Source organism: Gadus macrocephalus, chromosome 5, assembly GCF_031168955.1.
Source record: "Gadus macrocephalus chromosome 5, ASM3116895v1".
Classification (NCBI taxonomy): Eukaryota; Metazoa; Chordata; class Actinopteri; order Gadiformes; family Gadidae; genus Gadus; species Gadus macrocephalus.
This window is the reverse complement of record NC_082386.1, coordinates 17,649,377-17,663,992: the sequence shown is the minus strand read 5'-3', so window position 1 is coordinate 17,663,992 and position 14,616 is coordinate 17,649,377. Positions and strand designations below refer to the sequence as shown.

Here is a 14,616-nt window from a genome sequence, read left to right as displayed (position 1 = left end):
CATATAAACCATAAGGTGTGTGTGTGTGTGTGTGTGTGTGTGTGTGTGTGTGTGTGTGTGTGTGTGTGTGTGTGTGTGTGTGTGTGTGTGTGTGTGTGTGTGTGTGTGTGTGTGTGTGTGTGTGTGTGTGTGTGTGTGTGTGTGCGTGCGTGCGTGCGTGCGTGCGTGCACGTGCACTGCACATCCTGTCCGTCAGTGCGGTGAAACTCGTCGGTCAGAGCATAAGAATGCTCTGCGCGCCGCCGCGACCTTTCAACTGCCGCGCTCGCATTCCGTGCGCCGGGGGCAACGCACTGTCACCGCCGGCAACGCGCGCCGTCACTGTACGCCAGGGCAATTCCATCACCCGTGTGTGTGAACAGCGGCGCTTTTGTGTAGTGTGTGTGTGTGTGTGTGCATGTGAGAGAGGCAGGGAAAGTGGTATGTGTCAGTGTGTGTGTGGTAGGGAAAGAGTGTGTAATAGAGAGAGTATGTGTGTGGTGATGAGGGATGGACATTGAGAGAGAGAGAGAGAGAGAGAGCGAGCGAGCATCTCCTCTCTGCCTCTCTGCCTCTCTCCACCAGATCTTTCTCCTCCTCCCAGTCTTATAATAGTATCCGAACTGACTGCATTCCACGCAGAAGGCACAGCCCTGATGACGGCAGATACGACGAAGAGGAAGAGGAGGAGGAGGAGGAGGAGGCGGCGTGGTACTCGTGTTTCCACTCGTGAGCCTTGCCAAAGACCACGCCTCCTGTCTCGATCCTGGGCAACGCCTCCCTGCGGGGGCTGCGTCGCCGACAGCAGAGCCACCGCTGCTTGACGCATGACGTCACTCTGTCGTCGTGGTGGTGCTTGACGTTCGGTTGGTTGAGAGGCGTCTGTTCACCGGGGGGAGGGCCGTCGTTCGTGTCGTTCAAATGGCTTTTGTTTGTCGTCGTTGTTTTTAATTGAACCGATCCAGTGACCGCTTCGGTTTGACAGAGTAGAGCTTTTGTCTGCGCCGTCCACTGATCTGGAATCATGGAAGTACGTGTAGTCGTCAGCTGTCGTTGGACTCTTTGGGAACGACTGAGGGCCGTATCTGTAGGGGGGGGAGAAGCAGTCACCACATCGTAATACTGCAATACACGTTTTTTTATGCTACCGTTGAACCTCTGAGCACCCATATGGCGACACCTTTGCATCCTCTGCCATCGGCAGTAAGAAGTTAACCTCCACATCCAAGTGTGTTGAAGAACATCTTCTTGGTCTCAAACCTTTCAAAATGTGCCTCTGGCTCTGGCAGCGGTAAAGGCCTCAGAGTGGATATTAGATCATGAACCAGTCTCCCGTGGAGGAATGTGGTTGGATCCAGGGGGATTTGACTGGCAGCGATGGGAGGGCCGACTGATGCCTACTGATGCCTCATTCTCACAGTAGATCATACCCCAACCCTGTGTGCCTATTGGTTGGATGAGTATGGTACACCCGCCCCCAAGGCTTTGGTGACCCAATCACAACACACCTTAAAAACCAAAGGATTCTTTCTTGTTATTTCTCCCATGGTGAATTACGTGATTTCTTATTCGTCCCAGATGGGAAATGTGGCATCAGCCGTACCGGACCGTGATACAAATCTTTTCCTGCCGGACCATTTATGTATTTTTTCATGCAGGCTGTCAGACTGTTGTGCTGCAGCTTCATCTATACACAGAGAGTGGATGAAGTTTTGATTATTTTATACTCTTTATTTCATACTTTTGTATAATATTTACAAAGAAACGACAACGATGATTATTTTTTTTTACATTGTAGTTAAGTAGGCGGGCATGTGTTGTTTAGGCGGCCGCCTAAGCTATGAAGGGCTGTAGGAAACCCTGTAGTGACGTGGTCCTGTTTCTCTCCCCCACAGGGGCAGATGCACCCTAGTGACCCTGTCCTGTCTCCCCTACCCTAATGACCCCTCCCGCCCCCCCCCCCCCCCCAGGTGTAGATGTACCCTAACAAATCTGTTCCACTCCCCCAGGTGCAGATGCAGGTCCACCCGACGCTGGATGCCAAGGAGGACGCGCTGCAGCACATCGAGGAGCTGATCCTGCAGCTGCTCAACATGCTCTGCGTGGCCCAGCCGCGCTCCGTACAGGACGTGGAGGTGAGCACTTCCTGGCTGCTTCCTGGTGGGTCGTCGTGGTGCTCTGCTGGCCGCGGCGGACGGGGCGGAGTGCGTTTGGTTGAGGGGCGAATCGTTGGACAGAACAGATCGTTCGGGGACCTCGGAGAATGAATCCTAAGCCTCGAGTCACGCCGGTTTGGTTCCGTGTTTGGAACCAAACCTGTCTTTAGTTTTCGTGGACCAACGTCATGGATTTATCTACAACACCTCTTCCAGTCTGAAGTTGTTTTGCCTGGTCACGGTCGTCTGTGATTCGTTTAACTCGCTCATTGTTGTCATCGTTAACCTAGCAATTGTGAGTGCTTAGCACTCACAAGTTTATATAAAACGTTGTTACTGTACTGACAGCGATGTATTTTAAAAGTTCTCTTGCGCCTCCCCTCTCCTCCTCCAGGAGCGCGTGCAGAAGACCTTCCCCCACCCCATCGATAAGTGGGCCATTGCCGACGCCCAGTCAGCCATCGAGAAGCGGAAGAGGAGGAACCCCTTGCTCCTCCCCGTGGACAAGATCCACCCTCTATTGAAGGTAGTGACCCCCGCCGCCATTTTGAACTTCTCTGTCATCCATGAGATACCTTCAGCGTCCAATCAGAGGCGATGTGATGACTGTGCTTAGGGAGAGTTCTGAGTAAGCTCCTCCTACTGAGAGGCCGGCCAAAAATCATCATCAAGACGATTTTGGTCTTTATTGAAATCACGATTATTAAAAAATATTTATATTTTTATTAATGAAATATACAAAAAAAAATATATAACGTTGATTAAATTAGCTTGGAGGTCATTTGACTCAAAAATCTAAATCACGATCAAAATACGATTTAATTAACAGCCGTAGCACAGATGCGGCCTTGAAAGGATGCATGAAATACGAGTGATGAGATCTGTAAAGAAATGAAGACGAACACAGATCAACATCTTCTACTGCGTGCGTCTTAAAAACAAATCGTGGCTGTCACCTGATCCCATGTTTCTTCCTCCTCCTCCTCCTCTCGGTCTCCCCAGGAGGTCCTAGGCTACAAGGTCGACTACCACGTGTCTCTGTACATCGTGGCCGTGCTGGAGTACATCTCGGCAGACATACTGAAGCTGGCCGGGAACTACGTCGGCAACATCCGGCACTACGAGATCAGCCAGCAGGACATCAAGGTGTCCATGTGTGCAGACAAGGTGGGTGGTTGCACACTCGCTTGTTCGCAACTTAAGTCCCCTCTGGCGCACTTTTTGTATGTTGTGGGTCCTGGCACTTGATGTACGCACTTATCGTTTGTTGTACGGCCTTTCACTTAAAATTAGTTCTTAGCATTTTTTAGCATCTTATCCTAGCTATCTTTGTTTTGTATGGGGAATGGGTTAACCTAACAGATGTTAGTGCTTGGCACCTGATTCTATCAACATCCTTACTGTACAGACGGCGATCTATCGTTTTTTCTGTTGTCGCTTTGGATAAAAGTGTCTTCTAAATGTAAATGCAAAGTCCTTTGCGTGTTTATTACTTTGGTGAATAAGTGCAGATCTGGGACGTTTATTTTCTGGTGTGTACATTCAGCGTCATTTTGATAATTTTGTACAGTAAAGGGCATGGCTTTGAAATCTCTGGATTTTTTTAAAACTTTTGGAACACGGGTGATGATGGGCAGCATGTGGCTCAGGAGGTAGAGCGGGTTGACTGGTAACCGGAAGGTTGCTAGTTCGATCCCCGGCTTCTCTTCACCGAGTGTCTAGGTGTCCTTGAGCAAGACACCTCACCCTTACTGCTCTGCGTGGCTGACGCCGCCATCGGCGTGTTAATGTGTGCATGAATGGGTGAACGATAGGCAACATTGTAAAGCACTTTGAGCGGCCACTTGCTATAGAATCAGCTGTATAAACGCAGTCCATTAACTAGTGCTGCACAATTTGGGGAAAAAGTCATATTGCGATTATTGCGATTGCGATATAATAAACAAATGGTGTCATGAGTCTACTTGCTTGGTTATCAAGGGAAATGCACACAGATTGCCGATAATTTTAAAATGTTTATTTCTCAACTCGAACATGCAAACTTGAACTAGCATAAAAAATACAAAAACCAAAAAAATGTGTACAGTACCGTTTTCAAAATAACAATATTTTTTACAAAATTAAATTAATAATAAAAATACATATTTTTCAAAATAAAGGCATTTCTGCAGTGGAGACATTTTGTGAGGTTTTCTGAATAGTACAACTAGATAAAATAAACGGAATAAACAAGAAAATAAAATGTTCTTTTTTTTTTGCACTTTTCTTTTGTAAATTTTATCGCAGCCTTTTGCGGTTACAGAATCGCAAAGGCTGATACGGCGATTGCGCTTCGATCAATCGTGCAGCACTACCACTAACCACTGACGTTCTCCGCGGGCCAGGTGCTGATGGACATGTTCGACCAGGAGGAGGACATCGGCCTGGTGTCCCAGTGCACCGAGGAGCCCTCCTCCTCGGGCGAGGTGACCTACGACGACCTGGTGCGGCTGGAGATAGCCGAGGAGCGGCAGTACCTCCGAGAGCTGGACCTCATCATCAAGGTGTTCCGCAACCACTTCCTGTCCAACAACAAGATCTTCACGCCGCAGGTGAGCGCCGGACGAGACTGGACCTTTTTAGAGCTGTTCTGTTCGCTGTTCCTGTCGTTGTGGGGATAACAAACAGCCAAACGTGGGGCCCCATTGGCTCACCGGGTAGAGTTCGTACCCCTTAGGCTCCGCCCTGATCGAAGACGCCCGGGTTGGATTCTTTGCCGCATGTCCTCCCCTGTATCTACTAGGGGTTTGCACGTGTACACGTGTCACCGGTTAGTAAATCATAACCGTTTAGGAAAAATCCGTAAAAGAAAACTGGGAAAAAAATAAGAATAATCACCGCGTCATTCGTTTCAATAGGAATTGCGACGGTCCATAATTTCAACATAAAGTGTACATATTTATAATTTGAAATTTGTCCCAGCCTTTATACCACAGATACTCTAGGGTCTATAGCATATAACCGCGTTGTCTGATTACAGTTTAATTCATTTTTCACAATTTACCAGCTCTCGTTTTGAAGTATAGGGTTAGTAACTGTTTTCATTCTTTTGTAAGCGTTCGCACCCCTACTATCTACCATACCATCCTGTCTATCTCACCCTATAACAAAAAGGGAAAAAAAGGCCTTATGTGGTCACCGCGTTGCAGTAGGCTGCAATAGGCCACAGGAGATTACAGCGTGAGCCTGTTTCGTTATGTCACATTGAATAAGGAACTGGGGCAATTACCACCTGACAGCAAACCCAGATATGATAAAGAAACAAACCAGTTCTCTTAATGGCTCTCCGTGGCCGCCGACAAGTCCATTCAAAGCTAAAGCCACTCTTAAGAACGTTCAGAGATTAGACTTGACTCTTTGAGCTCCCTCGCTAGGCTGCAGCCTAGCATGCTACGCTCGCTGTGCCAACAGACGCCACACATCCTCTGAGGCGCTCGGGGAACCTGAGCCTGCTCAATGCTGCAGCCCTCTGAGGGTACATGTGTTGTGAGGCTGCTACGAAGCGCATGCAGAGGGCCGGTTGTGAACTTTAACTTATTAATAAGTAGGGACCCAGAGTTAGGTTATGTAACGAACTGCCTGATCACTTGGAAAGGCGAGACGGTGTACTGGATGGAATGTTTGACTCCCGGCCAAAAGGTTCCGGTTTTGATCCCCGATGTCTGCAGCCTGTCTGAAGGAGGTTGAACCTGATTACATGTTTATACAGTAAGCGCCTGCTCAATGGCAAAATGTCGTTAATGATGATTTTCTTTGCCAGTGTGTATATAGGCTGTCATAGCAGGATTCAGTCAATGCTCATGTTGAGTGCAGAGGACTCCCTTGCACTGGAAAAAAAAAATGTTAGCACACTGTGAACACCGACTGATGCTTGGATTGTTAAACTGCCTCAGTTCCCTCCTGACCATTAAGTAAATACACAAAGTGTGTGCATTAAAGAGCATTGCAGGGGGCTGGGAAAGGCCTTCGCGACTAAGTACAACCAGAGCGAACATGTTAGGTGGCTCCGCCAGTAGGGGGGGGGGGGGGGGGGGGGGAGCGAGGGGCGAGTTTTGGAATGAAAGGAAAGGTTTATGAGCCTCTGTGGTTTGGTGCATATTTCGGTGTTGGGTAATTCTGCCGCAGCCTTTTGGGTGCACGGCCGCCCCTGGGAAACGCTGAACACGTAATTAGGTTGAGACGGGGACCGGGAATCCGCAGCCCCCCCCCGGCCAAAATAACCTGACTTATGTCTGGTGTAGCGCGGCCCGATCCCGCACGACTTCAGGGTGCTCGAGATGTCAAGGGAGCCCGCCGTTATCGTCAAATAATGACAGGAACTGCCGCTCATACCGCAGCGCAGCCAATAATCATCGGGGTGGATGTCAGGGGGGGAGGGGGGGGGGGGGGGGGGGGGGAGCGGCGGCAGTGCCTACTTTCTCGTGGCTGTGACTGATTCCCCTCAAGCCCAGAGACGAGGGGAGCCTGCAGTCAAATTGAAACTGAAAATCTTGACTGTTTTTTGTAAGTCATCCAGAGAATGATTTGCTGAGTCTGCATGTTTCGCCCCCCCCCCCCCCCCCCCCCCCACTCGGTCACGCCCTTGTTCGACATTCAACTCCACACACGCAGTCACACACCTCTTACCTGCGCAGAAGGCAAACAGAGTGCTAAGCTAACGGGCTAAAACACACAGCTCTTACCTGCACAGTGGGCAAACAGAGTGCTAAGCTAACGGGCTAAAACACACACAGCTCTTACCTGCACAGTGGGCAAACAGAGTGCTAAGCTAACGGGCTAAAACACACACAGCTCTTACCTGCACAGTGGGCAAACAGAGTGCTAAGCTAACGGGCTAAAACACACACAGCTCTTACCTGCACAGTAGGCAAACAGAGTGCCAAGCTAATGCGGTAGAATACAAATGGGTTATGTTGCTTTGGCAACGCCGCCCTGTTGGTCAACACCACCCGAAGTAACAGGCCCCGGGTATGTAGTATGTATGGAACGGTTAAAGCAGGGCCTTGATACGGCCAGGGTTAGCGGTTTGATGGACCAGTGGGAATCAAGGAACCTCAGCAATAGATGATGGGCCACGTGATTGATTCACTTCCAATGAAGGTGGCTCACCGGGAAGGACGCGTACCATTAAGGCTCGGTCCTGTTCGAAGCCACCTGGGTTCTGGTCCTTTGCTGCATGTCCTCCCCTCTATCTCCCTTACCTCCCCCTCGATCTCCCATACCTACCTCTCCATCTCACTCTTAAATGGAGCATTACAAATTGCAAAAGTAAAATCTTAAAAAGAAATATACAAAAAAAAAAAGGACAGGAATGAAGAACGTCTGTAGCCCCCTGTCTCCCGATGTCCCAACGTGGTCGTTTTTTGTGCGCGTGCAGGACGTGGAGGTGATCTTCAGCAACATCCTGGACATCCACGAGCTGACGGTGAAGCTGCTGGGCCTGATCGAGGATGCGGTGGAGATGACGGCCGACGGCAGTCCTCACCCCCTCGTGGGCAGCTGCTTCGAGGACCTGGCCGAGGTACGTCCGGACGCCGACGCTGAAGCTAGCGCCATTAGCAGGCTTGCGGCGTCGACTGAAAGCTCAGTCATGGTTCCACGTCGACGCAACGCAATGACACGCGCAGACGCTTCGACGCAGTCGTGAACCTGTTTTGGTTCAGCGGCGGGTTTTAGTGAGCTGACCAATCACAGCCCATGCTGCCGCGTCGCCCTGACGCAAGGTTACAATTTTGCAACCGCTACAGAGGCTTGGCTTTACAGGGCTGTTGGCTTGCTATTATTGTGGGCCTGCTAGCAGTTTCGCTGTGATAACATTCGGCTGCCAAGAACAATACTTGCTGATCTGTCATCGAGGCGATGGTATTAACTAATCAGCGACTGACAATTTTTGCGGTACAATAAACACGCCTGGTAGCATACCAGAAGGTACACTATTATTTACCCGTTTTGTTGTTTATATTATACCACCAGTTGTGAGTGTGATTAAGAAGCAGGTTTTCAAAACGGCTTGTAACGGCCAATCACATAATATGTGATAATATATGGTGTAATATGTCGCCTTTAACCGTCTTCCGCTCATCTGCCATTATCTATTTACCTTTCTCTACAATTTACGTTTCGGTGTGGCTGTCTTTATTCAGCGAAGCCTCTTCAGAGGTGTGCTGCCTGATCCGGCCCCCTGGGTAGCAGGAAGTGCCTCTGACGTGTGTGTGTGTGTGTGTGTGTGTGTGTGTGTGTGTGTGTCTGTGTGTTTGTGCGTGTAGGAGCAGGCCTTTGATCCCTACGAGACCCTCTCCCAGGACATCCTGAACAAGAATTTCCACGAGCACTTCAACAGCCTGATGTCCCGTCCCACCGTGGGACTCTACTTCCAGGTACGACCCCCCCCCCCCCACCCCCTCTTATTTAGATGGCCTGGGGACCTTCTAAATAAATGACCTTTCCCTGACCTCGTGCTGAGTCGCGGGAGGCTCAAAGCGTCCGCTGACGACTCCAGAACGTCCAGAGCGTCTCGCCGTGGTGAGAGGAGCTGGAGCCGGCAAAAACAAAAGCCCGAACACGGCCTGGCAGAACAAACCCCCTTTGTTGGGTGTTGAGAGCCGACCCGGGGGCAAAACCCGCCGCCTGGCCCGTCTGTTCCCCGGCGCTCGTTTGAAGTGAACCTCGGCGGCGGCAGGAATGCGCCGTGCTTCCGAGGGGGGGGCCGGTCCCGACACGTCCGCCTCCCGCGCTCTGGGCTCCGAACGCGGCTCCGCTCCGCGCCGGCCGCTCCGTGTTTTACTTTGACATTCCTCACAGGAACGCCATTGAATTCCCCCCAGCGGGAGCGCCCCTGCTCAGAGGTGTTTGTTTGTCACTGTGGCCGCTCGTGGGTATTTATAGCGGCCCGGCGTTTTGGTTTATTAAAGTATTCAGGCCACTTCAGTGAGTCATGTCTTTCGGTCGGTTGGAAGCTAAGCTTGTTATGTAATTCGTCTAATTTTAGTTGTGGTGGTGGTGATGGTGAAATGAGCCATGTTTGGTTGGTTGGAGGGGGAGTGACAGCGGCTACCTGTAAACCGGAGCTGTGATGTAACCTAACCACTCTCTGGAAGGCTTTTCATCCATCTCTCCATGTTCGCATTTCATCTGTCCTGGCCCTCTTCCTTATGCTGAATATTCTCTCTGTGTCTTTTCTCCGTCTGTGTCTGTGTCTCTGTCTCCGTCTCTCTCTCTGTCTCTGTCTTTATCTGTCTCTGTCTCTGTCTTTATCTCTCTGTCTCTTTCTCTCGGTCTGTCTCTTTCTGACTCACCTTCACCCTCTGAATTTATTTATTTAGTCTCTCCCTCATTCCATTTCACTCTCAACTATCTCTCCATCTTGTTTACTTTCCTCCTTGTGTGTGTGTTTGTGTTTGTGTGTGTGTGAGAGAATACCATAAGGCTTTAAAAATAGAACTACAGCCACATCGCCTTTATGTTCCTTTAGGGGGAGTGTGTGAGTGTGTGTGTGTGTGCGTGCACATTCCTCTGTTTATGTGTGTACTTAGAACCTAAACTATCGTCTGAGCCAAGACCCGGACTGAGTGGACTCCATGTTGGATCAGTGTGTGCACTGACAGACAGCTAGGGGGAGACCCACAATACATACATGCACCGTTTGGCTCGCTCACAGCGCTGGACCCGCGTTGTCTCCCGACACAAGCAAAGCAGAACCAGAGGATAAGTGTCTCCAAGCCAATGTGTAATCAGGAAAACCCTGAATAAATCAACCCATTCCAATCCCACGGTGGATAGTCTTAGCGTTTTATAACCACGTTAAACTAGGGATGCACCGATCCGCTTTTTTCACCTCCGATACGATATCTGAGGTTTAGTATCGGCCGATACCGATCCGATACCGATATAGAAAAACAGCGCGAAATTATGGCTACAAACTAAGTTTCATTGAGGGGAAAAGACTGGGATCATGAGACTTGAATTTTTGGAGGTGCTTTATAAGGTTTGTGGTATTAAAGCTAGAAGGTTTAGTACCACCCCTCGGGACATTTACTTTGCATATGTTGCATGTAGCCGTGGAGCTTGCTGGCTTAGGTAAAGTGAAATAGCTCCAGATAGCAGATCCTTTTGCTCGCTCCACAGCATAGAAACTGAATAGATCAGCCAATAGATAGATAGATACACTTTTATTAATCCCGTGCGAACATTTTCGTGGGGAAATTCAATTATCAAAGCAGCAAGGTAGTAGGAATAGGATTCAAGTATGTACATAAACGTAAAAAAATAAATATATATATATATTTTTTTTTTAAATATGGATCGGCCCATTTGTCACCGATACCCGATCTAGAAATGTCTTCAATATCGGTACCAATACCGATACAAATATCGGATCGGTGCATCCCTACGTTAAACGCTACACACGCCTAGCATCTTTATTAGCATCTTTGTAGCATCTCGTTTGCTATGTAGTTGTGTTGAACGTCACGTAGAAACGACATGCTGGGAGGCTACCAAAGTAACGCCTTGCATAGCGTTTCTGTAGCATCCTAGCATGTTGTTTCTAGTTGGTGGATCTCCCTCCTCTGAGCCCTAATCCATGGGAACATGTGTAACTGGAACTGCAGCAGCATTGATCAGAGCTCTGCGTAGATTCAGTGTAACACGCATAGATTCAGTGTAACACACAAAGATTCAGTGTAACACACATAGATTCAGTGGTAACACACATAGATTCAGTGTAACACAGATTCAGTGTAACACATAGATTCAGTGTAACACACATAGATTCAGTGTAACACACATAGATTCAGTGTAACACACAAAGATTCAGTGTAACACACATAGATTCAGTGTAACACACATAGATTCAGTGTAACACACATAGATTCAGTGTAACACACATAGATTCAGTGTAACACACATAGATTCAGTGTAACACACATAGATTCAGTGTAACACACATAGATTCAGTGTAACACACAAAGATTCAGTGTAACACACATAGATTCAGTGTAACACACATAGATTCAGTGTAACACACATAGATTCAGTGTAACACACATAGATTCAGTGTAACACACATAGATTCAGGGTAACACATAGATTCAGTGTAACACAGCCACCATGACTGCAGACAGGAAAGGGGTGGCAGCACATGGAATCGGGGGTGACGGTTTTTATAACCAAAAGCATGCAGGCCCACACAGACAGACACGCACATACAGGCACACACACACAGACACACATTGATCCTTGCCTAAATTTAGATTTTTCTAAAACTGTTATTCTGCCCTAAAGCACTGAAAAAAACAGGACACTGCCATCAGCTCCTCTTTCTTTCTTTCTTTCTTTCTGGCCATGATGGCCGCACGCCCCTCCTGGCTGTCTGCAGACAACGGCCTGAGTACTACAGTATTGATTCTGACTCGTCTGTCAGGGAACATGGCATTCAAACGGATACTCTGTCAACCCCAGCCCCCCTCTGTGTCATCACGCACACCAGTCAAACCCCTCACTCTCCAGTTAGCTTTGCTGCCCTACAAAACACGCACTGATGCACACGCGGGTCCGAGAACACGCAGGCACACACATGGTTATGCTCACACTGCAGCATTCATCTTTGAGTTTAGGTTTGTGTGCTTGCCTGTATTCATAGCTGTGTACTGTGCGCACACACACACGCACACACACACACACACACACACACACACACACACACACACACACACACACACACACACACACACACACACACACACACACACACACACACACACACACACACACCCTACCTTCACAATGGTGTCAGTTGTAATGTGGTTTCAGAATCACCTTTGTCTTCCGTCCTGTTAAAAACACATCCCCCTCTCAGCCGTCCTCGGGGCCATGATGTCACCACTGTGTGATGTCATCTGCACGACCTGTCATTAATATCCCCGCACGGCGATGTGTATTTCTTTCTGTATTGTTATTGGCCTGTCAGATCAGTGACCGCATTGTCAGTTTGTTCCCCTGTTTTTGTGTCACACAGAGGCGGGACGATGGACAAGCTAAAGATATTTATAAGTAAAGCTTTAAGTGTGTGTGTGTGTGTGTGTGTGTGTGTGCAGTCTATTGCAGAAGGCTTCAAGGAGGCCGTCCAGTACGTTCTTCCCCAGCTCATGATGGTCCCAGTCTACCACTGTATGCACTACTTTGAACTGCTGCAGGTAAGGCCCCTCACTCACACTCACTCACTCTCTCACACTCACTCACTCACCACAATACATACTCACTATTATACAGTGTAGCAGTGAGTACGTATTGTGGTGAGGGAGTGAGTGTGAGTGAGTGTGAGAGAGTCAGTACTGTAGTGAGTGAGTGTAACTTACACTCACTACAGTACTGACTCTCTCACACTCACTCACTCCCTCACCACAATATGTACTCACTGTTACACTCACTCACTCACCACAGTACTCACTCTCTCATACTCACTCACTCACTCTCGCACTCACACACTCACCGTAGATCTCGCTCCACCACCCGTCTCACCCAACGCGTATGTAGTCATTACTTGCTACGATTACCTACCACTGACCGGCCACAGTCGGAGAGTCTGTCTCCATGGTAACGTGGCAGGAGGGTGGTGCCACGTTCGTCCACTTCCTGTTTGGTTCCAGGTTTGGCTGGGCCACCAGCCACCAGTGTCTTCAAACGACCTCAGCGTGTGTAAGACTAGAACCGAAAAACAACTGCAACACTGGGTTCAACCCACATTGCAACACAGCCACATTCAAGTTCTGCATTCCCCACTGCCGGGAGACTGAGTTTATTTATCCAGCATTTTGTTATGATTGCAGTCTCAAAGAATAGTCTAGTGGTTAAGGAGTTGGAATCCAAGCCAGACGGTTCTGGGCTCGGATCCCAGTGTCCCAAGTCTACCTGTAGGCCTCCCCGAGCAATCAATGTGGCAGCAAAGAATTGTTCCACTCTTTTGATGAGAGCATGTGCTAAACAACTGAAAAGTAAACTATGAAAATTAAAAAATTTAAAATAGTTTCAGTTTTTAAATGAAATCAATCCACCAATCAAAGTGGCCCGTTCTCCTCCTCTCCCTCCTCGGTTTCCACAGCAACTGCAGGAGCACAGCGAGGACCAGGACGACCGGGAGTGTCTGAAGCAGGCCATCACCGCCCTGCTGAACCTGCAGTGCAGCGTGGAGCGTATCTACACCAAACACCAGCCGCGCCGCAAGCCAGGGTCAGCCAGAGCCACCGTCAAACACAGTCACACGCACACAGTCACACGCACACAGTCACACACACACACACACACAGTCACACACACACAGTCACACACACACACACAGTCAAACACACACACACACACAGTCACACACACACAGTCAAACACACACAGTCACACACACACAGTCAAACACAGTCACACGCACACAGTCAAACACACACAGTCAAACACACACACACACAGTCAAACACACACACACACAGTCAAACACACACACACAGTCAAACACACAGTCAAACACACACAAACACAGTCACACGCACACAGTCACACACACACAGTCACACACACACACACAGTCAAACACACACACACACACAGTCACACACACACAGTCAAACACACACACACACAGTCAAACACACACACACACAGTCACACACACACACACACACACACACACACACAGTCACACACAGTCAAACACACACACACACACAGTCACACACACACACACACACAGTCAAACACACAGTCAAACACACACACACACAGTCAAACACACACACACACAGTCACACACACACACACACACACACACACACAGTCAAACACACACACACACACAGTCACACACACACAGTCAAACACACACACACACAGTCAAACACACACACACACAGTCACACACACACACACACACACACACACACAGTCAAACACACACACACAGTCACACACACACAGTCAAACACACACGCACACAGTCACACAAACACAGTCACACAAACAGTCACACACACACAGTCACACAAACAGTCACACACACACAGTCACACAAACACAGTCACACGCACACAGTCACACAAACACAGTCACACACACACACACACACAGTCACACAAACACAGTCACACACACACACACACACACGCACACAGTCACATAAACACAGTCACACACACAGTCAAACACACACATTGTCACCGACATGTACACAATCACACACACGCACGCACGCACACGCACAAACCGAGGCACATGTCAACCAGTGTGGGCACGCAGGCAAACATTCAAGCATGGCAGCTGAAACGCACACGCACAGACCAACGCACACATTCATGCAGAGACACAGCCACGCATGCACGCAGACACGCGCTCATGCACGCGCACACACACACACACACACACACACACACACACACACACACACACACACACACACACA

General features: G+C 48.9%; 1 protein-coding gene and 1 long non-coding RNA gene across 2 annotated transcripts in view; both read left to right on the top strand.

The window, feature by feature from the left end:
* sos2 (son of sevenless homolog 2 (Drosophila)) overlaps positions 1–14,616 on the top strand; it is a 44,114-nt gene that overhangs the window by 10,651 nt on the left and 18,847 nt on the right. The window contains exons 2-9 of the mRNA XM_060051352.1: positions 1,989–2,114; positions 2,530–2,661; positions 3,138–3,302; positions 4,520–4,726; positions 7,552–7,695; positions 8,441–8,551; positions 12,269–12,367; positions 13,273–13,400. Of these exons, the coding sequence (XP_059907335.1) occupies positions 1,989–2,114; positions 2,530–2,661; positions 3,138–3,302; positions 4,520–4,726; positions 7,552–7,695; positions 8,441–8,551; positions 12,269–12,367; positions 13,273–13,400 (1,112 nt within the window). The remainder of the gene's footprint in view (positions 1–1,988; positions 2,115–2,529; positions 2,662–3,137; positions 3,303–4,519; positions 4,727–7,551; positions 7,696–8,440; positions 8,552–12,268; positions 12,368–13,272; positions 13,401–14,616) is intronic.
* Positions 10,569–11,958, top strand: LOC132457466 (uncharacterized). Its single transcript, XR_009525660.1, has 2 exons — positions 10,569–10,853; positions 10,970–11,958. It is a non-coding gene; the product is annotated as an uncharacterized LOC132457466 (long non-coding RNA).